Consider the following 27,859-nt stretch of genomic DNA (forward strand, 5'->3'; position numbering starts at 1 on the left):
TTTCACACCATTGTTATGAATGATTGAATTTAAAATTATTTTTAAGTCAGTACTATGTGCGTGTGCATAACGTTACGTCAAGGTGGAACAGAAACTGATATGTCTGTGCATTATATAAACGATCTCACGACGTCAACGACGTAACAAAATCAGCACTGACGTGCGCCAGGCGGTGACCATTGTATTTTTTGTATAGCTTTTTCCAAAGAATTTTTATTGTTTGTATTTTATTTATATATTTTGTATAACTACACTAGACATATTCCCATTCATTTTTATTATTTTTAAGTAATAAGGTATTTATAATATCATGGTTTTGGTGACGTCAACATTACAGGGTCGACTGACGAGTGGGGTATCTCTGGAGTAGGATGGGTCGTGTTTACTAATCCTGAAGTTCCTGCAAGAAATGAAAGTAAATTAGTAAAATCATATCAGTGATGGGGATGATGATGATGATGTAAGTGTATAGTGTATAATAATGATAGTAATAGTAATACAAAAATGTAATGATAATGACATTATAATCAAAAATAACAATAATAACGATAATAATGATGATGATGATGATGATGATGATGATGATGATGATGTAAGTGTGTCTATATGCTTCAAGCTTCCAACATAATCGATCCTAAATCAATGCCTTATTAATTAAAAATTCTTATAATAATAATAATAATAATAATACAAAAATGTAATGATAATGACATTATGATTAATAATAATAATAATAAAAATGATGATGATCATGATGAAAAAAACAAAAACAAATTTATTACACTTTACTATTTTACCAAACGCTTGGACTTAAAAGTTTAGTGCAAAATTTAATGAAATGGATTCAATTTATTAAATATGTTGTTGTTATTTTAATTGGAGAAAACTTTCTAAAAACAAATATTTTTCAACTTAAATTAACACATATTTATTATCTTATAAAGGAAAGCATGTCCGATGATTGATTTTGATAACTATAAAAATGGACATATGAATAATACCTGTAGGTCCTGTAAACGACGGATTTTGCGTAGGACCTGCAACAAGGAAGAACGGTATCAGTTTGGGACAGACATCAACTTACATAAATTTCAAACAAATATTTGACAAAGAAACCTAGAAAAAAAACAACAATAAAACTCTCCTTAAAAACGTTTCAATTCACGTGTATGCTATAATTTATGACAAAATTAATGTATTTATTGAATGACAGCCGGGAAGACATTAGTTAGAACAGCCAACATATAAAAGGACATGCATGCAAGTAAAACAATATTATACTGTATATTTTTCTATGAGAGAAGTGGAACTTACGAGCACACATGTTACAAAACTGTCTACAATTCTGCCTTGCCCATCCTTTAAATGAATCTCTGGTACATGATTCCGGAGGAAACTTGTCACAGTCTGGATTTGCATCCTCACAAGGTAAAAAGTCTGAAATGCAAGAGAGTTGATAGTCTGTATTACCTGCCCCTGCTACTACGTTATAACCGCAGAATAGTCAGAATGGCGTGGAAACTGACTAACTAGTTATAAGATTATTTTATGCGATTGTAGCAATCTGATCTCTTCTGCAATAATCCTTCGCAATAGAAACTAAAAAGATATAATAAGGCGACTTATTGGAACTAATTTCAGTCACATAGTAAAAAGGCGGCCTCCATGTGCCACATTTGTTGCAAAAGTGAAATATATAAGTTTCTTTTATAGACAAAAGAATAACAGTGATATTTTGAAACTGATAATTTCCCTTCTACACCAGGAGTAGAAAATTATTGCAGAAGTTGTAGGAGAACGTTACTTTCTCGCGAACGAACACTGTCGAATTACGTAAGTTAGCCATGTTCTACGTGCGAGGCCTCTTTGTCGAAGAATACAGGAAAGGCTGATGTTTTACGATGGCTATGGTAGTAGCTGAATTAATGAAAGGTCAGCATTCAAACTATCACTTGCAATTCACTGTTAAACTAGATTTGATCAATAATTGTTGCTATGTATATTTTTTTATTATTTACATATACCTTTTAACCAAATTCAAACCAAAACAAAACGATTTGTACATGCATCTTCTATTTCTGAAAATTCCATCAAAGGAAACACTCATCGCATGTTCAATAGCAAGACAACACATATCGTATCCCCTTTTTAAACAAGTATCCTCTATATTAAGAAGCTTCCAGAAAACGCGCGTATCCCTTTTTATATGAATAAAACAGCCACAAACATATCCATGTTTTAAGATTTACATATGCAACAGCCACAGCAGAAAGTACACTTTGACTGAACCTTTGGTTCATAAACAGACACATACATGTCCCGATTTATAGACTTATATTGGCAAAAATCACAGAGGTAGGCACACTGTGACCAAGCTCATGGTACTTTATACTTCCTTAGCAGCTAAATGAATGTACTAGCTGCCGTTTCTTCTCATAATAACCAGAGTGACAGACACACTGTGACCAAGCCCATGGTTCATACATCTCTGTTTTAAGACTTTCCTAGCTACAGCGATAGGTACACTGAGCAAGCACATGTTTCATACATAGATATTCTTTTTAGGACTACTTCACACAATAGCTACAGCTATAGGCGCACTGTGAGCGAGTCCATGGTTCATAAACAGACATTTACTAGTATATCTCTTTTTTAGTCTTACCTTCACAATAGCCACAGCGATAGGCACACTGTGAGCGAATCCATGGTTCATACACAAACATATACTAGTATATCTCTTTTGTAATCTTACCTTCACAATAGCCACAGCGATAGGCGCACTTTGAGCGAGTCCATGGTTCATACACAGACATATACTAGTATATCTCTTTTTTTAGTCTTACCTTCACAATAGCCAAATCGATAGGCATACTGTCAGCGAGTCCATGATTCACACACAGACATAATTATACTAGTGTATCTCTTATTTAGTCTTACCTTCACAATAGCCACAGCGATAGGCACATTGTGAGCGAGCCCATGGTTCATATATACCCACACACTTCTCGTCGGGATATGATATACAATTATCTAGCTTGTCGGTGCAATCTGAAATAAAAACAGAATGCACCGAAAGTACATAATAACAGTAAAGTGAAATACATTTATACGGAAACGTATTAAAGTTCATGAAAATGTAAAATGTGTCAGTTAAATGCCACTAGATAGACAATAAAATTGTTAATTGACACTTTTAATGGTTGTATTTCATATAACACCATTGCTATAATTTCCCAGCTTTACTGGTAGAGTGCACCTTCGTGCATATGTTATTATAGAGACAATTGGGGCAGAACTGCCGACCTTCCTTCAACTAGCTTTTTAGCTTGGACAATACATTTTAAAACATAAAACTAGAAAATGAATAATGAGCACATCATTAATAAACAAAGTGACACTGGTTTTTATTGTATTTTGTCTTAAAGGAACTCAACTGAGGTCCAAAAGCCTAAAACATAACATTTGAATATTTCTTACGTAGATAAACTAAGACACTTAAAACAGAAAATTGTGCAGTAGAAAATTAAGAAATATACTGAAAATGAATTGATATCTGTAATTTTGTGCTTGCAACGCTTTTAAATTTTAGGTCATTTTTCACAATTAGAATAATTAGTTTGGCAAAAAGAGTGAGCGAATGATCTGAAATTTTGCACCCAAGCTATTTGTCTAGAACTAAATCAAATGGAACATGAATCGCATTCATCTCGAAAACTTATTTTAAGTCCAATCATGTCAAAAAACTCAATGGAGTCCCTTTAATATGGTAATGGTTATTGACAAGTGTTTGTGAAATACCAAAAGAATATACGTACTAGAATCTGTTGAATTATGTTCTAGGACTGCGGAAGAAGGCGCATCCGCTGTTGTGGTCACAACTATCCCCGTATTATCTAAGGGATAATTTGCATTCCATGTATACAAACAAAATAACGAGTGTATGACAGTTCAAAGTCAAAATTTAATTTATTATCATATCGTCATCCATTGTTCGAAATGCATTGCACCAAAAGAAATAGTCCGCATAAGCCATAGAAATTAACTTTATGGAGTTGAATAAAGAATTCAAAAGGTCAAAAGCAAAAGCTAGTTGTCAGCAATTAAAAGGCTGATAAAAGAGATAGTTTTATTGTGATCGTGGCTCATTAAGGACATGGTAGATGGCCCTAGGTTGATGACACCACCAACATATGTTTTCTCGATAAGAACAGCTTGGGACAATGCAAATAACAGTGTTATGATGAAAGATATTAATAGTGCAAGGATAAGTTCTAAAGGCATTTATTTCGTACGACAAAATGCTTTAAAAAGGAATGGATTTTACATGTGTTACACAGCAAAACGCTTTTAAAAAGAGTTTATTTCGAGTGCGACAGTTAAAACTAAATGGCCTTAAATGAAATTATTTCTTGTCCGATTTCTAACACAGAAAACTGTTGTTAACTGACTATATTTCATAATCTATATGTACATGCAAGACGGCAAGTTCTTGTAAAAATTCATCACGCATTGAAGGATATACAAAAAGTTTGCACCTAGTTTCCTCACGGACCTAATTATCAGCATATTCTTAATTTAATTTCATAATTTAAGCCATACCAGTCACTGATATAGAAGGTTCGGATATAGATCACAAACTTGAAGAGATATTGGGCGACTCTATCAAAATGTCACACAACACTTTTTGGTGTGAAAAGATTGTAAATAAGTGATCTTTCACTTTATTTAAAAGCATAACTCACCGTTCGTCAAATGTAATTGAGACCAAAATGTTTGTGGTCTTAGATACAGCACTGACTTTAATCCGCATGGATTTCCTTTACGAATTATACACTTTTTTTCCTTTTATAACCACTCAAGTTAAGAACTCAAACTTTTATTATGAAACAAACACTGGATGTTTTATGTGACATACAAGGTGGTAAAAGAAGACAGTAAAAAAGCGACAGAAGACATGGACTAAGGTTATACCGAAGTTAAACTCTAGCAGTCATTGGCGGTGTTGTTGCTGAAATAAATGACCAACAAAAGAGTTACATTATGGCGGAGTTATTCTTTGAAGAGCAGACTGGAGAAAATTCAGCTTACAAATTATCAAACGATATCACCAATATTAAGCTTTTGTTTCCTCTATAAAATTTCTTAAAATACGAAGAAAGGGCAAAAACTGCAGAAATAAAATAGCTTTGCTTTCATTTTTGGATAACAAACATGGATTACTCAACCAAAGCACATAAAAGCTTAAGGATATAAATATATCTTTTATGATGCATTTTTAAAAAGAAGTAGCAATTAAGCAAATATCTAAATATTTCAACTGACATACATGTTTATATCACGTGCAAACAATTTAAAGAATTAAAACAATTTCAATTTGAAAATAAAATTGATACTTTACGTATGCCGTGTCTTTAACAAATACATCTAAAATAGCCCTTTATTTCAATTACTAATGTATTTACAAATTAAGGTTCAATTTAAATAAATACAAACATGTTAAGCAACCATAAATAAACCATTGATAATGTATTAAATCACTCATTTTTGTATTTCCACATAGCATCTCCTTAAACTTGAAAATGACTTTTCTTAAATCAAAACTGGACAAATTCTATTAACAGAAACAGGACGTTAAGTGTTAAAAAATAAAACTAGTTCTTACTTCCGCATGGAGGGAATCCGCAATAGTTGAAGCAATTTTCTCGTGCCCATGCAAAGTAGCTATCAGCCGTACAAAGGTCACCTCCGTCAAATTCTTTACAATTTGCCAACTTGTCTTGGCAGTGGAATGGTGTAAGAGTCACTGATAAAAAAAATATATCATCTATTCATATCAAGTCAATGATGAGATCATAGCTAATCTAGTGTAAAGTTTAAAGTAAAAAAAATACTCATTTGATGTGCTCCTAAATTTAATGTAATTCCATTTAAATTGTTATTGAAGTTATTTAAAAGTTATATTTCTAGATGCAATCTTCTAAGTCATGATATCTTTTCCGCCTTATCGAAATATTTAAACTTCGCCTTAGGGAGTTGTATTTCGTACCAATTATGCATTAAAGAACGCAGTAGACCTTTACAGACCAGTAAGATATAGAGGATATTCAAGTTTTTTCTATAAATACATGATTTATTTTCAATGAGTGGTATGAAAATAAATATTTCATGAGTGGCGGTAGCCACGAGTGAAATATGGTAATTTTCATGCCACAAGATGAAAATAAATCATGTATTTATAGAAAAACTTGAATTTTCTGTTTATTATATACATTTTTCTCCTTTTTGATATTAAAATTTGAAAAATTTTCCCTTAAATTTTGTGTACTGGCAAAATTTAAAAGAAAGTAGTCCGGCAAGACACCAGTGAAAATACGGAAAATATGTTTCACTGCAGTGAAAAATAAATTTTTACAGTGAAAATACGGAAAATTAAAATACGCATTTTATTTCATCAATATTTCTCAATATTTCATTTATAAGTATATAATAAATATTATTATTGTTGTTTCAAAACGACATAATGAACGCTTCCGGCAATGATAACTTGTTGACCAAAGTAAACTCAAAGATCTTAAACTACTTTTGGTAAGCGATATTTTTTCTAATTTGAAAGGTTATTACTCATTTTTTTTTAATTTTCTTAGAGGGAAAAAGTCAAATTGACCTGATTACAAAAAATTGCAACATCATCAATTACCTGGTACGCAGAAGCCACAGAAAACACTACAATGTGCTTTAGCCCATGGACGGTATACCCCACTTTCACAAGCCGTCTTTCCGTACATTGCACAATTATCCACTGTATCCCTACATGCCTCTACAACGACACAGCAGATTTTCTTCTTCAAATAATTGTCGATCTTTTATTTGTACACTTGAAAATACTACATGTGTATGAAACACACCAATTCTTTACTCGAAATTGCACAATACACTGTAATTAACATGTATTACCTGGAGCATACTAGTACTATCTTATATGAAATTAATATTATATACACAGTATTTAACGTACCTGTAGTTGTTCCGACTGTTGTAGTCGACGTTGTTTGTGCAGCTGTGTTAGAAAGCGGTGGGGCTTGCGTCATTGGAGGTGCGGTTGGAGGCGCGGTTGAAGGTACGGTTGGTGGCGTATTTGTTTGGGTGGTTGATGTAGTGGTCGGGCCTGTAGAAGTGGTCGCGGCTGTGGAATCGGTTTGTGTATCTGTAGAGGACGAAGTTGACCTACTTCCAGGTGTCTTAACAGCTAACACGGTAGTTGATGGTGTTTCGGGTTTAGGGGTTGTCGTTGCTGCTTCAGTCGTTGTGGGCGGGACAGTTGTAGTTGAAGGTTCCTCTGTGACAGTAGGCGGAGCTGTAGTCGTTGTGGGTTTGGTTGTGGTCATGGGAGGAGCTGTGGTTGTTGTAGGGGCATCTGTAACAGTGGTTGGAGCAGTAGTTGTAGAAGGACTTTCAGTGGATTGAGTTTGCCTTGTAGGCGTGGCATGATTAGTTGCAATAGGAGGTTTTGCTGAATAAAGCACAAATTAATGTTGGTATTTCATTTATATTTTGATACAACAGAGAATATAAATGAAATACATTGCTTTAATTGCATCGGCGTATTTTTTGTTCCAAAAGTTGAGCTAGTAAGTTTGACTTTGACAGAACATTTTCAATATTTGTTTGTCAATACAAGATTCGCATGCTTTAATCAACATCCCCTTAATAAATTAAATTATCTTACCCATAACAAAAAAGAAGACTCACCGTGAGTAGTAGTGGCTTCAGTTGTTGTTGTTGTAGCTGCTGTTGTTGTTGTAGTTGCTAAAAGACATTTGTCGGTATTAGAAATGAAATTTACTATGAATTACAAATGATTAATCTGCAGTTTCTGATAGTCCGATAAATAACGAATCATTTTAGGAATTTTAACACAGTGCAGTCATGAGAAAAATAAACACTTTGACTGGTGTAAACAACGCAGGGAGACATACATTTTCCTATTCCAATTTAAACTTCTATTCAAACATTATTTAACAGCCAAAACTATATACAACTAAATTTTTGCTAAGCACCATTAGTTAATTTCTATATTATCACAGGTTTCTTTCCAATTTTTGAAAATTCTAATTCAGCAATGTTTTGAGATAGTCCCCTAAAATGAATCCGTGTTGACTTATCCTGGACAACTCGACTAGTTAGCATTGAAAGCATGCACCCAAATATTTTCATGTTTTGATGGGGTGTACAATGACATGTTTTTTTGTTATACGGCTACATTACCGGCTGATTGTCATTCAGTGGCTTGCATTTTTACATATATTACTTCGATATGGTAAATGCTAACATCAGGCGGCATGTAAGAGAAACAGGGTAATGGAGGGGAGAAGGGAAGGTGCTGCATGAGGCACCTTCAGCCAGGTTGGTGCGGCGCTTTGTGTACACCACACAGTCATCATTAGAGCCTGGGAGAGATACCGGCTACATGGTACAACCGCCAGGAGGAATGCTGGTGGTCGGCAAAGGGTCATAACACCAGCTAAGGGTCGGTTTTTGGTCGTTCAGGCACGTCAGACAAGGTTTTCGACAGTTACTTCTCTTCGAAATGACATTGCTAATGCTGTAGGGGTCAATGTTTCCACAAAGACAGTACGTAGAAGGCTGTATGAAGGTAATTTGTGCTCGAGAAGACCTTGCATACGTATCCCCTTGACGAATCGACATCGCAAGGCCCGTTTTGAATGGACCATGGAGCATACACAATAGACCATGCAACACTCGAGACACGTTCTGTTCACTGATGAGACCAGGTTCTGCCTAGACTTCACAGATAGGCATGCTAGAGTATGGTGAAGACGAGGTGACCGGCTTCAGGCTGCAAACATTGCTGAGCAATATGGACGTGGTCAGTTATGGGAGGTGGGTCAGTTATGGCGTGGGGAGGCATCAGCTCGGATGGACCAATCGACCTGGTTGTGCTAAATATAAGCACAGTGACAGGTAAGCGATACATAGACGACATCCTAGACAACCAGATAAGGTTGTATGCTTGAGCAAGCGGCGATCAGTTCATTCTAATGGACGATAATGCTCACCCTATAGGACCTGGGTGGTCCAGGACTACCTAGAGATGGAGTCTATTGAGCACATGGACTGGCCAACTCGCTCACTTGACTTAAATCCAAAAAATACATGTGGAATGAGCTGCAGGCTAGAATTTCAGCTCGTCAGCTGCAACAAAGAACCATCAAGCACTTTGGAGCCATGTAAGTCCAAGAATGGACAGCCATGCGATCAGAAACCTAATACGGAGTATGAGAAGGCGCTGCCTAGCTGTCATTGATAGTCTCGGGTCACACACACGATATTAAGTCTAAAAGTGTAAAAATGAAAATAAATTTTACAAATTTGGAAAACACGTTGCATGTTCTAAAATCCTCAAAGAGGGGTGCATCCTCTTTTCTAGCACAAAATCAGTGAAGGGATAAATTCGTCCTTCAGCTTCATTGATAAAACTGTAAATCAACATTTGACACTTTTGCATGGCGTTAATAAGATTATCCCAAAAATTATTCACACTTAAACATATGGTGCTTAGCAAAAGTTGAGATATATATATGAGACGCAATTATCATTGTACTAGTATAAGTGAACGTTCCTTAGGAACTTTTTCATATTTGTCATTATTTTATATTAGTATTTAAGTTTTTTCCTATTATAAGTGAAACAGTATCAACGAATAGTACTATATGATGCATTTCTATAAATAATACCCAAGGTTGAAAAAGCGCTCCTCAATGGTTTAAGTGCCGGCGTTCAAAACAATTGTGTATGGCCCTTCTAGGCAGGATGCGAATTTCAAACAAGGATTAAATGCTTTCCAGATGGCATTATTTCAAAAACTTTTCAAAAACTTATATAAACATATACCAAAATGCATGAACCAAACTAGTTGGCGTTGTTTCAACAATTTATATATATATATATATGCATAACAATATACCAAAGTGTACAAAACTAGTTAGCATTGTTTCATTAAGTTATGTCGATGCATAACATATACCAAAGTGCATGTACCAAACTAGTTGGCGTTGTTTCAACAACTTATGCTGATGCATAACAAATACCAAAGTGTACCAAACTGGCTGAAATGGTTTCAACAACTTATGCTGATGCATAACAAATACCAAAGTGTACAAAACTAAACAAGAGAGTAATTGTTGTCTTTATTTCTTCGTTTCTATCTTATGGTACGCCAAAGATGCAATATCCACTAAATTTATTGAGCTATGTATACCACTCCTGTTTATTCTTTATATTTCATAAACTGGGGAATCACTATGCTACAATCCCACTTTGTCTTCAGGGTTAAAATACTTACATGGTGCTGCTGTGGAGGGTTTAGAGTCCCAGTTGTTATCAGGTTTTTGGTGGGGATGGAATTCACTTCCGGGAAATCCTGAAAAAAGGACAAGCTATAAAGACACTAAAAATGAAAATGACACCTAAAATGCCTAATTGCGGATTCAAATAGCTTTTTAATGTTTCAATGCAAAATGTGAGTATAGATAAAACATTTGTTCACTTTGAAGAGATATTGTATATCTGACTTTTTTTTCTTTTTCAAACATTTTTACAAGTGATAATATTTACGAAACATATGAAGATTTCAATCACTTAAATTCGACTTGAAATGCCTTTTGTTATTTGGAAACATTCTTGATAAGTAAGGATACAGTAATATAGTCACAAGCTATACTGAATTAACATTTCAATGCCAATTGGGAAGTATTTGAATTATGATTTAATGTCTTTTACCGAGACACTTCTGAACTTTTACTAAACACTTGGAGTTCCGGTCCCCCACCACAGTACAGATACCAAGTTAAGGTTCTTTGGCCCTATGTTGTAAAACGGTGTAAGCTAATCTGGGTAATACGTGTACTCTCGTAAAACAATTATGTTAAATCTGTACCGGATGAAATAATCTTATAAAAAGAGAGACAAATTTATGTATTTTCTTGTATTTTATTTTAGGGTGTTAATGAGGAGAATTTCGGCAAAGAATACTTACCTGTTGAATCCACTAAGGACGAGAGCGTTGTCTCACGTTCTGCAAGTGTATTCAATACATATCCATAATTAAACATTTCAAATGCTAATTAGATACACAGATGCATGTATTACGCATAGAAAATTAATAAAAAGTAAACTATTTGGCAACATCATTTAACATCATTTAATAACACATATTGGGTCATAATATGAAATATGGATATGGATACTAACAATCTGGAGATGGGGATGTGGAGAACAAAATATAATAAATTCAGTTCTTCAATCATATTTTGCATAAAGAAAGATATCTGCACGTATTGTAAACAGTTATATATTGTAAAAAGATATAATTTGTAAACTGCTGTCTGATGAATATTTCTGTAGTGGAAATTTGTGAAAATTTAGTAACGTTCCATTGTGTTCACCTAAACCTTGCAAAAACACTGCGTCACATAACTTTCCAACACCTTTTGGATAAAAATTTCATACATTTATGCTTTACCACAAAATACTAAATAAAATACACAGTTTTTTCTGAACTGCACTTATACTAAAAAGCACCGAAATGGTTTTCCAATGAATAAGTTTCCAAAAAACGAAACGATGGTTAAAAGTCAGAATACCTGCGCATCCGATGTTTAACTTACCTGTTGGTGCTTCTGTGTTACAAAGTGGATCATTAGACGTTGCGTCCAAGCAGTCATGTGACATCCCGTGATGGTGGCTTGCGTGAAATTGTCGTTTAGAACGCGCAGACACTGTAATGACAAATGCTTTGAGTTATCTCACGCAAAAAAGTCTGTCTATATTACTGTAAAATCATTAGCATTGATATGTCATAAGTTTTGTAAAAAATACTATGATCATTTAATTTTAGAATTGCGGATCTATTGTAAAAGATTTTCACTTCCCAAAAGTGATGAAAAAGGTTCAGTGTACACGTAAGTTATTATAGTAGCTTTTCCCCTTTTATCTAGGTTTCGATGCATAGAAAAGATTAAGTAAAAGATTAACAATAACATCATCATCAGCATCAACAGCAACATCAACAAAAACAAACAACAACAACAGAATATGACACACTGTCAAACCTAGAAAAGAAATTACTGACCCTTTGAACGTTTTCCGGGCAAGGGTGGTGCTGCGGTAATGTAACTAATAGTTGGACTATTCTTACCTGAAACAACAAAAGCTTACATTACATAATGATTATATGAACTATGAGGCATGAAATTAAAATTGGAAATTTCAATAAATGTTTTACAAACCAAGCTTACAAAACATAGAATAGGAATTTCCAATGCACGTTGTACAAACAAAACAAAGAATAGGGAATTCTAATGCATATTGTACAAACAAAACATGGAATAGAGAATTCTAATATATGTTACACAAACACAACCTAAAATAGAAAATGTCAGTAAATGTTGTAAAAACTAAAGCTAGAAAAATGAATAACAATACATGTTATACACACAAAATCTTAAATAGGAATATGTCAATCAATGCTGTACAAAAGAAAGCAAGAAAAAATAATAACAATATATGTTGAACAAACAAAACTGTCAATCAATGGTGTGCAACCGAAGGCTGAAAAAAGGAATAACAATACATATTATACAAAAAAGCCAAATGCCAATATATGTTGTACAAAAGAAAGCTAGACAAATGAATAACAATACATGTTATACACACAAAACCTTAAATAGGAAAATGTCAGTCAATGCTGTAAAAAGAAAACATGAAAAAAGGAATAACAATACATATTATACAAAAAAAAACTTAAATACGAAATGCTAATACATGATGTACAAAAGAAAGCTAGAAAAAGGAATAACAATACATGCAGGCAAAAAAAAATGAAAAAGGGAATTTCGATACATGATGTAAAATCAAAAGAACATTTAGGGAATTCAATACATGCTGTACGAACGAAACCTAGAATAGAGAATTCCAAAACATGTTGTTAACAAAACAGAATAAAAGATTTTTATGTAAAAACAAAACTTGGAATAAAGCATTTCATTGCAAACAAATTTTGGAATAAGGCGTGCCATTGCAAACAAATATTGAAATAGAGCATTTCATTGCAAACAAATCTTTGAATAAGTCATTTGATGGCAAACAAACTCTGGCAAACAAAATTTCAGCAGACAAAACCTAGGAAATTGAAATTAATTCAAATAAACTAGAAAAAAGAATTTCAATAAAACAAAACGTCTAATAGAAAATATCAAAACAGACAAAACTTAGAAAAGCAAGACAAACCCTAGAAAAAGATTTACAATACAAAAAACCCTAGAAAAACGGATTGATTTTACGGCAAGCAAACCCCAGAATATGAAATTGGAATACAAACAAAACATGAAAACGAAAATTACGATAAAAACAAAATTAACAATATTTAATTTGATTTTCTTAAGACCTTTATCATTCGGCGCTACAGTACTGAATGTTTTTGTTTGTCTTTTTAACTACGAAACCTGAAACCAAAAGAAAACGAATTTCAATGCACCAATATGTACATTTTTGTGTTTTGCTTTTTAAAGCACCTCGTATTTTAAAGGAATTAGCACTTAAAAATCCGTTATATTATTTCTTGTAGCATTGTGATGCAATTTTTTTTGCTCATTTATACAGCAATTCTTAAAAAAAGCTCCGCAAAATAAAAGTCTGAGGAAATACATCGAGATCATTTTGATCATTATACGAACTCATTATTTAAAAGTTCATATTCAACAAGGTCTTAAAATCCTTACCGCTGTACATGTAACGCTGACAACAAAACAACGACAAAAAACAAGCGAACAAACAGGCCTTAAAGCATTCTTTAGTTGAAACAGATTTGGCAAGATTACCTAGGATCATTCTTGGGAATTAATAAAATAGTTTGATAAAAGGATTTTTTTTGCAGGTCAAAACAAATCAATCAATCTAAGAGTTTTCTCTTTACATGTAAGGTAAATTAAAAAAATGCCCACCACCCTTTCCTTTTTAAAAATTAATAAAAAGATAAGTTTGTGTTAAATGACATACAATCATATCACCACTATTGTGATCAGAAGATTTTTATCGATTACCTATGACAATCACGGTTTCACATAGAATATAAAATTTGGAAGGAATCACCAAAAGGTCAGTCATTCAAGAAATCGTCTCCGTGGTTCACAATAAGGTGTTGCTTATAAATTATGTGTTCTTGCAGAGGACGAACCGACAATGAGATAATCACTAACAACAGTTTATGTTGTACTCTGCTGAAATTTATGACAGACCTGATCCTCTTCGTCTATTTGACATATGAGCCGTGACATGACGTTTCCAACATAGTGGTCAAATGATCATCATAGAAACGCGACGTCAAAGTTGACGCCAATATTTCTAAAGAATATGACGCGCGCTTTTCCAATCAGCGCTGTGCAGTTTTCAGGAAAAAAAATAATCTGATCTATCATTTTTATATTCTGCTTTTTTATGGTGAATCCTGTTAATTTCAATTTGAGTTGTTATCATTATCATAATGATATTTTGAAATGATAATCAGAAGCCGAGAATCTTTATAAAAGATGTTTTTTCAAATAAGAATCGAACTACCTCTCTAATCCAAAGCCCACTTAGCTACCATTTCAAAAATTACTGTTTCGTAACGACAGGAAACGTTTCATTGTGTCAATATTTTGCGTTGTTATTTGAAATATACTCTGTGCTTATAAGTGAAAGTCTATGTTTTTATTAAGTGAGATAAAACCCATAGCATTCATAGTATATCCCTCATAGTGTTCTTATTATAGCTTTGCCGATTTCTTCTTTTTCTATTTCGTTTCTTCTTTTTTTCTTTTTTTTTGTGCCCTACGTATTAATTTATCATTTCGTAAATTTCTTTATAAATGTATTGTGTATCTCGTTCGGTAAAGTATATTTCTCAACTCAAAGACACTTACTGTAATAAAAAAAATCACCGCAATGATGACTTTTTTCCGCAGTTAAACTCATTTTTTTAAGTAACAACGGCGCTGATTAACCTTGAACCCCTGACTAAACACTTGCCCAATCGTAATTCAAGTACCTTAAGAAAGAGATTTTGAAGGAAAATATGAGTTGACAAATCTAATTTCATGTATTCAAACGACTCTTGACATATTGTCCTTGCAACAGGACACACACAGGGCGTATATATATTCATTCTTTTGATTGTTATTTTTTATTTCCAGAGTCCAGATGTTTTTCAAGTATTTCTCTTTATCAATTGTAACATGTCGCGGCTGATATATATAAATCATAATAAAACACTTTAATGTTAATAGGATAAGGAAAATATAACATCAAGTGGATATGAGTGTTTAATATAACGGACATGCCAAGGAAGAAGTGGATGTGTGTGTGTCAGATGCTTGAAGATGTTGAAATATATAAAAAAAAATGAGGGGGGAAATAAACCATACTATTTATGTCTTGATTTACTACGGTACACTTGAATTAACAGTTAGAATAACTGGGAAGTTAACTTTTTTTTAAACATTTTTTTGAACATTAACATTACAAAAATAGTGTGGAGAAATAAAATAAAATAAGTGTTAAAAACATGCGTGAATATTTTCAGTTATCAATATAGATTCGAAATTAAATTCGAATATTTTTTTTTCAAACTGTATGTGATTTCACATATTTTTTCTTTTTTATTTCTTTCAGCGGTAAAATGTCACCGCAGGCAATCATATACAACATATAAGCTTGTTTGCCATTAAATCTAAAACTGAATATAAAAAGTTAATACAATTTTCAAAATATTATGGTGTAATAAGACGTAAACACAAACAAATAATGCAAAAATAATGACATGTGAATTACAATTATTGCCAAAAGTTTATATCTTAACCCTACCCTGACTGCATTAATTAATGGTAGACTGTTCTAATAATGGAAGCGTCGAACAGTTCATTTACGAAATTAAGCAATAGGTTAAAGGTTAATGCCCTGTCTTATCATGTTGATAGAAAAGTGTGTCCTTTTTTCACATGTAGGCCAAAATTTGATCTAGGTCGCAAACAGTACATGTATTTACATATGTTTATGTTCAATTAACTGACCTCTGTGTTATCTATGCCTAAAATTGTTTTGTAGTAAACTATTTCAGTTTTATCATTCAATACCAAACTCAAAATTATCATAAATATTGAAAAGTGCTTAATCTATCAACAGCAATTTGGTTGATTTAATCATTGTTCGAAGTTCTTTTTCTGAGAAATAAAAATAAAGCTTAAGCCACACACAATTATTTCCCGTTCCCTAACTGGGGATAGTGTGGGAACATAACCGTGCAATAACCTTCTTTCTGCCCCTACAGTATTAGGTCAACGCGACAGACTAGTTTTGTCGCAAAAATAACCGGGAGATATGTCCTACTTGCAGTGCTGGGGCTTTTTTGCGGCTTTTTTAATACTACCCGACTGTTGCACATGTTTGAATTATAAACTGTACATGTATGATTGCCATTATTAAAATAATACATTGATGATTTTTCAAGAACTCATGTTCAAATACATTATAAACAGGAAAAAGACAGTTGCAATCTTACGCCATTATGAATATAATTCTCTTGTTTACACCGTTTTCAGAGGACAAAACAATCAACAAGACAAAATGAGGGTGCGAATAGCCAGTTGCTTTTCCCGATATATTGTGTCGTGATGTAATAACTGAATTGAACAATACAAGTATATCATATCACAAAGTACAATGCGTATAAAAAGCCTGGAAGTGTTCATACTTAAGCTGGCGAGAGAAAACGTTCACAGTTTCAGTTCAAATGTAAAATATGCAATAAGCGAATAAATATGTTAAATACGAAATGAAAAATTCATTTAATGTAGCACCGCCAAGATTACGCAAATAATGTCATTCGCAACAGCTTGTCAGTTATTTTAGTCCATTATTGACCGAAAGGACTGGAAAATGTAGAAGACACCATTGTATTTGAACAAGAAAACTTCATGTCAACCTCATAGCAGCGACAATATGTTTTTAAACCACAGGGATAAGACGCGTTGATCTGATAGTATCCCCTACCGGCCGCTACCACCCCCCCCCCCCACCTTCTAGTCCCTGTTACAACTTCCAAAAATATGATTCCATATTTAGTATTTATAACTACAATAATACGGCACTATTACACAATTTTCATTATACCTCTATAGTAAAAGATATACAAGGGTAGCAACTCCTACGCAATTCCAGTGCTTTGATTCTACCTAAGCTTACATTCAGCCAAATCTCTATATGCAATGTATTCATACAAAAACTTGGTTTCGATATAGTATAGATAGACGTATGCAATGACATCTTTCATATTAAGCAGTGTTGCATTTTGTTAATACGAAAATCGAAACAGTCGGTATAAAGAAATTTGACCATGTTGACCATGTTATTGTCTCCATTAAAAAATGTATAGAGTTTTGGCTGACTAATAATATGAATGAAAACTTTGATAGAATCAAAGCACTGAAAGTACGTAGGATAAGTGCTACCCTTGTATAACTAATACTATAGAGGTATAATGAAAATTGTGTAATAGTGTCACATTATTGTAGTTATGATTACTAAATGTGGAAATTGACTTTAAGTCATATTTTCGGGGCTTGTAAAAAGGGACTGGAGGGAGTGGGGAGGGGATAGCGGTCGGTAGGGGATAATATCAGATAAAAGCGTTTTATCTCTGAGTTTAAAACAATAAGCTCAATTTAATTATAAAGCAATGTTAAAAACAAGCAAATTAAGGATTCCTTTGGTGACAGCAAACAATAAGAGCCACTTGGGAACATCTTGTAAAAGCGTTGAATGTATGCAATCTCGCAATACCACGCATAAAGTCGGTAATTTTCCGCTACATTCAGTTTCTGGTGTTTATATGGGGAAAATTTTATTGATGGCTAGAAATTCTAAACGTAAGGCTGATTTTTACTTTATGAAGAATTTATTTTAACTGAAACATAATTTCACTTCAGAGTATATGAAACTTATTTCCCTGGAACTAAAGCAGGGGCACCACCTACAAAGTAAAAGAAGTGAAATAAATGTAGTGTTTCTGATCAAGAAGAAAATGCTAGGGTATCTTTCATGCTACATGAAATATCTTAGTACAATTCAGTGCAAATAATCAGAACAGAGTTGTTGCCCCTTAGTCAAGACAACTAAATGTTTAGATATTTGATTTCAACAATATACGCTTGTAAATACCCCCCATTTTAATATGTATATAGACATTGCTGCGGTCACCGAAATTAGTACAGGCTATCAACTTTAGTATATACTTATATCACAAAACCTTTATATTCTGTAAAACATTTTATATCGTAATTGTATGAGTTATTATAGTCAAATATGGAAAATAAAGTTACCTCCCCTTATGTTTCATAGTATAATTTTTTAACGAACACAGTCGTAAACTTCTTTCCTACTTCTGATTTGGACATACATGTACATGTACTTTATTTTTCTATATACCATAATCAGAATTTCAACGATTTCAGTGGTCATTCGAATCTATTTTTATACTATCGCAACATACTGTATTAAACTTTCTGCAGCAATTACACCCCTTGATCAGTAAAGTTAAAGTAACGTAACGTATTTAACAATGCAGGTGATCTATACCATGCAGTGCAAAGTTTGGCAAAGATGATCGTATCTTTTTTATTGTAGAGAAACTTTACGATAGAAGTGTATCGAATCTGAAGGGTATTTTAAAAAAAAACTACAGCTGTTTGTTGTATTTCACAAGCTGACTTTTCTTTTAAAGAAAAAAGCAAAGTAAGCCACAAATCAAATCAATGAATGAACAAGGTACAAGCAAACATTTAAAGCCATGCCGGAAGCGGAAAAAGCCAACAACAAAAAATAAATGAATAAAGTCTTTCATTAAAGTAAGGAAAGATAAAGGCATTTACTGATAACCTTATTTAATCTTAATATTTTTGGCACTCTTAAGGGATTCTGTATTGTTCTATTTCTTTCTTGAAGTCTTTTTTCAAACTAACTGCAATTCAGTTTGCGCAAATTCGATTGCATGGGGTCATTGCTACTTGTGGAGTAAGGCAGAGGTTGTGCCTATCAGTAACTCGTGATATTTCGGGCAACTCCGTTACTGTCCGAATCTGGTTAATGTACATGCATTTGATCAAATTTTCCTATTATTGCCATATATACGCTTTTGAGTTAAACGACACGGGGGTAACGAAGTTTGTCGACTTTTCACGAACTTAAAAGTCTGATATCATAGTGGAAGCGTCTATATTTACGCTTTTTATCAAAAGTTAAGAAATTCGGCGTCCGATGAGGATTATTTAATCTTTAATTCCTTGAAGAACTCTTACCTGGGCTATTTATTAGTGGAGGAGCGAGTGTCGGGTTGCCGCCTAAAAAGGAAAATAAACATATTTCAATAGCATTGTTAGATGTAAATGAAAAGTAAAAAATAAAGTTTAAAATAACTTGCAATTATTCATGAATATTCACTTAAACAATTTATTTTAATAGCACTATTTACATTCATGAATGGGTCGGCTTCAAGAAAAAAATAAAGAAAAAAATGAAGAAAATACTAACAGAATTGACTGGACCGAGAAGCTAATCAAACTGGAGTCAAGTTCTTGTAAAAGTGTAATTATCTTCATAAAATATATAACCTGGCAAAATAATTTATGACAAAATGATGCAAGACACATATCGCGTGTCAGAATTGCTTTTCAATGTGTATTAGCAAAAGATTTCTGGAGCATGGCAAGATGTTATGTAAACCCTAACCTATGGCTACTGGAACAGGTGGAGCAGCTGTAAAGCCAGACGATCCTGGGCCTGTTAGAATTGAGAATAAGTTATACAGAAAAGCTAAAAGTGTTTTATTTAAATATCTGTGTGAGAAAATAAGCAATGGTTAAGCTTTTTATAATAAGTTTATTACATGCTATGTAACGAAATTATCATGCATTGCAAAATCAAGAAATGGCAAATAATGGAACCCTTAGGAAAACCATAACCAATCGAATTCTAACATAGTAAAAAAAGTCTAATAAATCAATTTAAAATGATATACCTGCAGATTGAATGTAAAAAATGGATTCATTCGTTTTATTTTATGATTATGGTAACATTATAAAGTCTCTATTAAAAAAAATAACTAAACAAATATCACGAATACCTACCTTCTTAATCAAAATATCTCCGGCTTCATAACATAATTGGAAAACACCGAAAGCTACATTTATCGGGTATGCATGTATAATTATATATATCCTCATTAGCATGACAAAAAGCGATCTACTCGAAAAATATATGTATAAATCCATAACCAAAGGCTATCAATAATTCCAAGCATAGGTTGAAAGTTTTGCAAGTCAATTCCTATTTACAAGGGAGGAATATCTAAAATGCTTTAGGTGTAAACTATAAAGTAATTTTATAACAATGCAAATTTATTCCATTGATGATGTAACATGCATTCCATGTTATGAAATTGCTAGTCACGTGGCACATTTGGAATATGCTCAATGACCTGAAATATAAACGCATTCTTAAGCAGGCAAGCACTATTTTTTAAGCAATTGTGAAACAAACTATAGACAAATTTGTCATAAAATTCGCCAGTCACAAATTCTCCAGTCATTTACATTATAATTCAAAGATTCATGACCGCTGCATTTGACCTTGACCTTGGTCACATTGGCATGTATTTTGCGCACAAAACTATGCCCTACAATAAAGATCATTTGTACCAAGTAATTTAAAAAACGAATTTTAAAGGAAAAAGTTTTCCTTTAACCTATTAGTGTGACCTTAACCTTTGATCTTGAGTCCAGATTTATGGTCACAAAATGGTATACATTTGTATCCAGTGTAATACATGCAGACACAATTTTGACAGATTTCTTTCAAATGGGATATCAATTTGATAGGGGTTTCAATAGGACGTTTCTAAATCTAAGTTTTGTAACGTTATCTTGTTTACCTACAATTCCATATATCTGTACTTAATATCAAGGATTCTATAAGATATTTTCATTAGATGTTTTCAATGTGATACTTGAAATTCATATACATGTATGCCTTTCTTTTCTTTGACACAAGAATGACTTTGTACGCAAAACAGATTTAAACATATCTAATATTCCCCTTGTAACTGCCAACGTTTTGACAACCATACAGTGTTCAGGTTCAACACTTACTTGTTGTTCATTTTAGCAACAGGCAGTGTTAATGCATTGTCTATTAATATCTTATCATGTCTATATGTAGTCACCGGCAAACAAATGTATATTTCAACAATTTCTCACTGTCCATTAAAATTTACCCCTCAATTATTTAAAGAAATCATGTTTTATATGCAACATTTAAATGTAGCAACGTTCCTTTAAAATCAGCAAGACTGTTTTTACACAGAATACTACTGTCAGTTAAAAATGATCTTTATACTCTATTTATACACTTTTGGTGGCCAAATGTCATTTAAAATTAAATGAATTCATCGCTTAAAGGTTGTAAAAATCGACCTAAAATAAAGATAGTTACACAACCGCCAAATGCCAAGTAGGAGCGGCTAAAGCAGACTTTGACATTAATGTGACGTAATATATATTTTATAAATATTCTTGTATCCATTAAAACGTAGGCAAAAAAGATAAAGCCGATGTAAGCTTTACCCAGTAACGCATCGCTATAAAAGCTGCACACAGTAAAAGTATTCAGCATTAAAGCATTTCGCTTAAAAGCAAGAATCATTACATAAATTATTTAAAAAAGTTTTTATTTCATAGAACATCGTTAAAGACAAGTTACTTAACCATGTACTTACATAAACCGCAGAACTTTTGGCAGTTGTCTTCAACCCACATTTTGAATTGAGGATCGGTGCAGGTGCTTGGGTTATATGCCTTACAATTTGGAATTTTATCTTCGCACACTGGAGGTGGGGTCGGTAGGCCTGCACGTAAAGAAATAATAAGAATTTGAATAAAATAAAAAATGAAATGAAAATACAATTTGAATTGTATCCAATCCATTATATCCATGGTATTTAATTCATAAAATTTATATTAGCTAAACCTGTCTTATTTAATTTAAAGTCAGGACAATATCTACAAATGAGCCGCGTCACGACAAAACCAACATAGTGCGTTTGCGACCAGCATGGATCCAGACCAGCCTGCGCAGTCTGATCAGGATCCATGCTGTTCGCTATCAGTTTCTCTACTTGTTATAGGGTTTGTAAGCGAACAGCATGGATCCTGATCAGATTGCGCGGATGCGCAGGCTAGTCTGAATCCATGCTGGTCGCAAACCCATTATGTTGGTTCTGTCATGACGCGGCTTAAATCTGGAAAAGTGGTGATCACACGGTAGCAATGAATACAACAATATTACACGAAAATTGCAGACTCGAAAAGACAATAACAAATTGTTACAACAAACTAGTAGCGTCATTGAGGATGGGCATGAACGTGTTTGAAGTTATTCAATGTTACACAATAACGTTTAGTTTTACGGACAAAACAATTAAACGTTGTCAAAGAAATGGTGAAAATATGATAAACAAGATCAATAAGGGAAGGCGGCGCTCAATGAACGCAACACCCACATGACCCAGCAACAAGAACCAGCGGCAAGGAGCTCAGGCGGACCCCAAACAAAAACAGGACAGGACAGGGCACAAGGCAGAGCACGGACAGGCCAATCACCAACAATAAAACCAACAATAAGGCGCTCAATGAACGCAACCCACACATGACCCAGCAACAAGGACCAGCGGCAAGGAGCCCAGGCGGACCCCAAACAAAAACAGGACAGGGCAGGGCTCAAGGCAGAGCACGGACAGGCCAATCACCAACAATAAAACCAACAATCAGGCGCCCAATGAACGCAACCCCCACATGACCCAGCAACAAGAACCAGCGGCAAGGAGCCCAGGCGGACCCCAAACAAAAACAGGACAGAGCAGGGCATAAGGCAGAGCACGGACTGGCCAATCTCCAACAATAAAACCAACAATAAGAGAAATTGAAAAGTAATATAACTTTTACCTTTGCAGAATCCGCAATAATTTGCACAATTGTCTTTGGACCAAGCTTCGAAAGATTTTGAACAAGCATTGGTGCCATATTGTCGACAGTCCACTTTGTCTACACAATCTGTTGTAAACATGTCAAACAATCATTATCATTTATTTCACTTACAAATATATTTCATTACAGAGTTTCAGTGATAAAAATTGAACTTATTCTGATACTAGTAATTACTCGGTTTTAAAACCAAAAAAGGAACATGTATATTGATGATAAACATACGATTTCTTATAGCGGCAATAAACACATAATAATTATTTGTGGATGCTTCTAAAAACTACAGAACAATTGCAACTTTTCGGTCTTTTTCGTCAAAATTAGTTTAAGGGGTGAAAAAGCATTTAACGAATACGGTATTTTCTAGCCAATCATTCAAAATCTAAACGCGCAAACAAGTAGTTAATAAATTCTAAAATTTGTTAACAGACACTTGGGGTCAGACAATGCCCCTACCTTTTTCCGCCTTTGTCAATGTTAATAGCTTTTTACATTGTATCTTATTGAGCCTTAATTTAAGACCATGAGGAACATTATTACAGGTAATTTCTCAAGCATTTTTAAGGTAAAAAGAAAATTACACGGTTGATTGTTAGGTATTATTTTAAGCTCAACACAAATGTGCACGAACGATACATTAAACAATTACATGTATTACAATTGGAATACATATTAATAAATAAGATTAACTGTCAGTAGGTTGGGTACATCAATTGTAGTAAATTTTGAGTATACAGCGGATACCTGAAAAGAACCGCTGACATTTTGTTCTCACACAGAAAGTTGCCGGCAGAATGCAAACCTACAGAGGCGAAAGGCAAATAATTCAAAGTGAGTGACCTTAACGACATGTTGGCATAGGCATGGTTTTATGTTCAGATGAAAGAAAATGACAAAAGATTATATTAAATACTGATGGATTTGACAGGTATAAGATATCAGTCCCACTACCCACTACATGTGGAGGTTTATTATGAGGAATTTCGCAGGGTTCAACTAACGTGTCTATATTATTTTCAACTATTCAACACTCCAGACTTAAATAAGTGTAATGGTTTAATACTATGCCACTAGTGACAGGTAACAATCATGCCAACCTAAATCAGATAAGCCGGACTACGCTTTAATACATGTAGTTTTGCTGATCAAGATAAAAACAGAAATAAGTCATACCTTCTGGTTTTATTGTAGTAGTTATTGAGTCCAATCTTAACAACTCGGCCTCTGAAACAGAAATTAAATATTTATATAAAAAAGTCGAAATTTCATTAAACCAAAATATTTACAAATAAAATAGTTAAACAAGATAACCATTGGTCAAAGAGTGCTCACATAAGAAACAGACTGGCATAATGGTGTCTATTATGCGTTGGCTAAAGTTTCAGTGGTCAGAGCAATTGCTATCTTGATCTTTGACCAACTGACCTTAAAATCAATAAGGCTACTTATCTCCACAACAATCTTAGGTTTGTAGGACCATGTTGTTTGAGAAAAGAACATCTTTTAATTGTTTAAGATGTACATAAAGGGAAAACCCATGCTCCCTTGGGCAGGACCAATAATGATCTCAAAACAGTTATATGAACAATCTTGGCAATGGTCAACTAGACAATGTTTCTTCCCAAAATATCTAAGCTTTCGCCTTTGAGCTTTCAGAGGAGAAGGCTTTTGAAGGTTGTATTATATACATAAAAGAATAATTCATGATCCCAAGGCAGGTCCTATTTTGATCCCAGGACTTTAATTTGAACAATCTTGGTTGAGATGTTTCATGACAAATATATCTAGGGTTTTCAGAGAAGAGCATTGTTTATGTTTTTACTTTAAACATATCAGAAAATCCATAACTCCTCGGGACGAGTCAATTCTGACCCTAGAGATATAATTTTAACAATTTTATTAAAGGACCTCTAGATAATGTTATATCATGTATATATCGCATACCAAAGCCTTGGTCATTGTACTGTCAGACAAGTTGTACTGTCAGACAAGTAGGTTTTTGAAAGTTGCATTTTAAACCCATGTTTGGCCCTGTGACCTACTTATGTAACCGATTGGAAGCATTTGAATAACTTTGAAAGGAGACGATCCGAAATTATTCCTGTGTTATCTGGTACATATCCAGTTATTTGTGACAGCGGAAATAATTTTATTTCATTTTTTAAGAATTTGTTACACGACGACACACGACGAACAAGGGGGGGTGGGGGGGTCACAATGGCTGAACGGTAGTTAATATTTGATATATGGAAACTTTGTGATGACCCCTGAAGTGGCTCAAACCAACGACTCTTGAGTTGAGAAACACATCATCAATGACTAGAGGTACGATTTCTTGAAACACTTCATTTGCATTGCATAATTTATTTCTTTTTAATACGGTAGTTAATATTTGTATGTTTATATGCCTAGACATAGTGACTGAATTTGCCTACTCAGACTATAATCTAATGCAATGTCATACACAGAACTGCGATTTCTAAGTAACTTTGAATGGTGTTTGTATTGCATGAAACGTGAACCAGTGTCAATGTCTATCTGTTATGTATCATTTCAATTTTCAAAACCGAGAGAGGGTAGAAAGAGCATTAAATTGTTTATACCATACTAAGAAACAGCCTTTCAAACGATATGTTCATATGATATTATTGTGAAAAATATAAACTAAAATATGATATTCCACTTGAAATTTTGTTAATTTGACTGATCTACCTTTATGCTTGAGCAAAAATTAGAACCAAAAAGTAAAGCATGTAAAAAGCAAAAGTAAAGTTACTCACGGCTACACATCCTGCAGAAATAACGACAGTTCTCCCCTGCCCATGATCTGTAATCGGGATCTGTGCAAACTGACTTATCATACGATTCGCAATTCGGGAGTTTGTTCACACAAGCCGGTGCTGGGGTGGTTGGACCTACAATAATACTATTTATGTCAAACTTTTGTACCCGAACGATATGAGATACCTTTGATTATTTTATAAGTTATTAGGTCTTTTGATGTTGAAATTTAGGTCGAACCAACACAGCAGAGGTAATGTGGCGACTTTCCAGCTTGACTAGCGGAGGGAGACCTCAGGTGCTCTTCAATCCGAACAGACAGCAAAGTAGAACCACCGACGTTTCAGCTAGCCGAATAGCATGAAAGACAGTCCCTGACGGCTTTCGAGCCCACAGCGGTGACGCAAGTTGTCTGGTCTTCCAAACATGTTTATTAAACACCTCAGATATGTCTTTTTCATGAATAGATAGACAAAACGTTTCAAGAGGGCATCGGGCAAAACATAATCTACCTTTATTAATCTGAATGTATGAAACAAGCAAATAATTATGTTAAGATATCAGAATACTTCCAAGTCCGTAAGCAAAGTTGTCGTTAGTGCCTCAATAAAACGTATCAAAAGAATGGGTAAAGTGGAAGGTTAACCAATTATTCATGAAAATCATGAAGTTTATCAAGTATCCAGTGTCTTACCGAGACAGTATCCACATCTGTTTGGGCAATATTGTTGGGCCCATTCCTCGTAAGGTTTTTCACAATTTGACTGAGGCATTTTCCAACAAGTGTCCATCTTGTCTATACAATCTTGAAAATAAAGATGCAAACATTTAAAAACCATTTGTTAACAAAATAGAATTTAATTGACCATATTATCTTCTTCTGAAAAGTTTTTTTAACTAATATAATTATGAAGACAAATATACAGTATCTTTTTTAAAATGTATTAGTTATAAGTCCATTAAGCCAGAAAGACCCTATGATTTTTATTGTTAAAGTTTTATTTTTTGTTGTTATGTTACATGTTTTGATTTGAATATTTACTCGTTTGCCATACTGTTGGCCAATTCTTCTTTTTTTATTTTGATCATTGGTAGTTATAGAAATTTTAATATTTAGTATATTTATATGGAAGACAAAAACACGTTTGTCTTTTGTTTACGTTTTGCTTTGTGATAAATTATTTCACATTCGACTCTACTTTCATCACACGATATGCATCTTAACCCAGAACATGCGGAATATTTTAAATGGACTTGTCCCACTTCCATTTTTTGGGACTGTCAATTATCAAGTTTTAAATTATCAGGCTGGCCTGGCTCTGTACTGGTGGCAAAGGTTTCTGTTCCAGCACTTTAATAGTTCAAAGCTGCTCAATATCTATTTTTATAATATTGTAAAACACATGCTTTCATTTTTCGAAGGAAAACTATCATTAACAACGGGTCTTTATATGAGCCGCGTCACGACAAAACCAACATAGTGTGTTTGCGACCAGCATGGATCCAGACCAGCCTGCGCATCCCCGCAGTCTGATCAGGATCCATGCTGTTCAGTTCAGTTTCTCTACTTGTAATAGGGTTTGTAAGCGAAGTTTTGATTAATGTCATGAAAATAAAAGGAAAATAAAGGAATGTAAGACAAATGTTATATTTAATTGTTTATGTAAAATATTATGACACTGAAAATTATACATGTAATGTATAGTGGAATCAAAAAGAAAAAAACCTAAAGTAACAAAAATCTCACTTGGATCGAATGATTTAGGTCCCGGTGGCGCACTTGTTCCAAAAGAGAGGGCAAATTGCCCGGACACCCCAGTAACGGCTATCAGAGGTAACAGCAAGAAAACAAACATTTTGTTCGTGTAAAACACCGAGTAAAAATGATCAAAAGTGATAGTTTGATTTGTTGATAACAATTCCTTTATAAA

General features: G+C 33.7%; 1 protein-coding gene across 5 annotated transcripts; it reads right to left on the bottom strand.

Annotated features, from left to right (window-relative positions):
* Positions 1-262: 262 nt before the first annotated feature.
* LOC132736925 (mucin-2-like) lies at positions 263-27,859 on the bottom strand. 5 transcript variants are annotated; one of them, XM_060724138.1, is made up of 21 exons: positions 27,676-27,859; positions 26,623-26,733; positions 25,928-26,062; positions 24,321-24,371; positions 23,109-23,216; positions 21,884-22,012; positions 19,840-19,890; positions 19,410-19,451; positions 12,152-12,217; positions 11,688-11,798; positions 11,057-11,095; positions 10,364-10,441; positions 7,750-7,806; positions 7,016-7,414; positions 6,698-6,817; positions 5,663-5,803; positions 3,816-3,893; positions 2,938-3,048; positions 1,315-1,437; positions 1,002-1,037; positions 263-400 (listed from the first exon to the last, which is right to left on the bottom strand). In XM_060724138.1, exons 1-21 carry the CDS (start codon positions 27,782-27,784, stop codon positions 309-311), a joined length of 2,187 nt encoding a protein of 728 aa, XP_060580121.1. In that variant the 5' UTR covers positions 27,785-27,859; the 3' UTR covers positions 263-308. The 5 variants fall into 5 exon arrangements, with proteins under 5 accessions (XP_060580121.1, XP_060580118.1, XP_060580119.1 ...); XM_060724135.1 differs by having other exon boundaries at positions 7,016-7,510; positions 27,676-27,858; XM_060724136.1 differs by lacking the exon at positions 19,840-19,890 and having other exon boundaries at positions 7,016-7,510; positions 27,676-27,857.

This window comes from Ruditapes philippinarum, unplaced genomic scaffold, assembly GCF_026571515.1.
Source record: "Ruditapes philippinarum isolate M1 unplaced genomic scaffold, ASM2657151v2 ctg3871_1_1_1_1, whole genome shotgun sequence".
In the NCBI taxonomy this organism is placed as follows: Eukaryota; Metazoa; Mollusca; class Bivalvia; order Venerida; family Veneridae; genus Ruditapes; species Ruditapes philippinarum.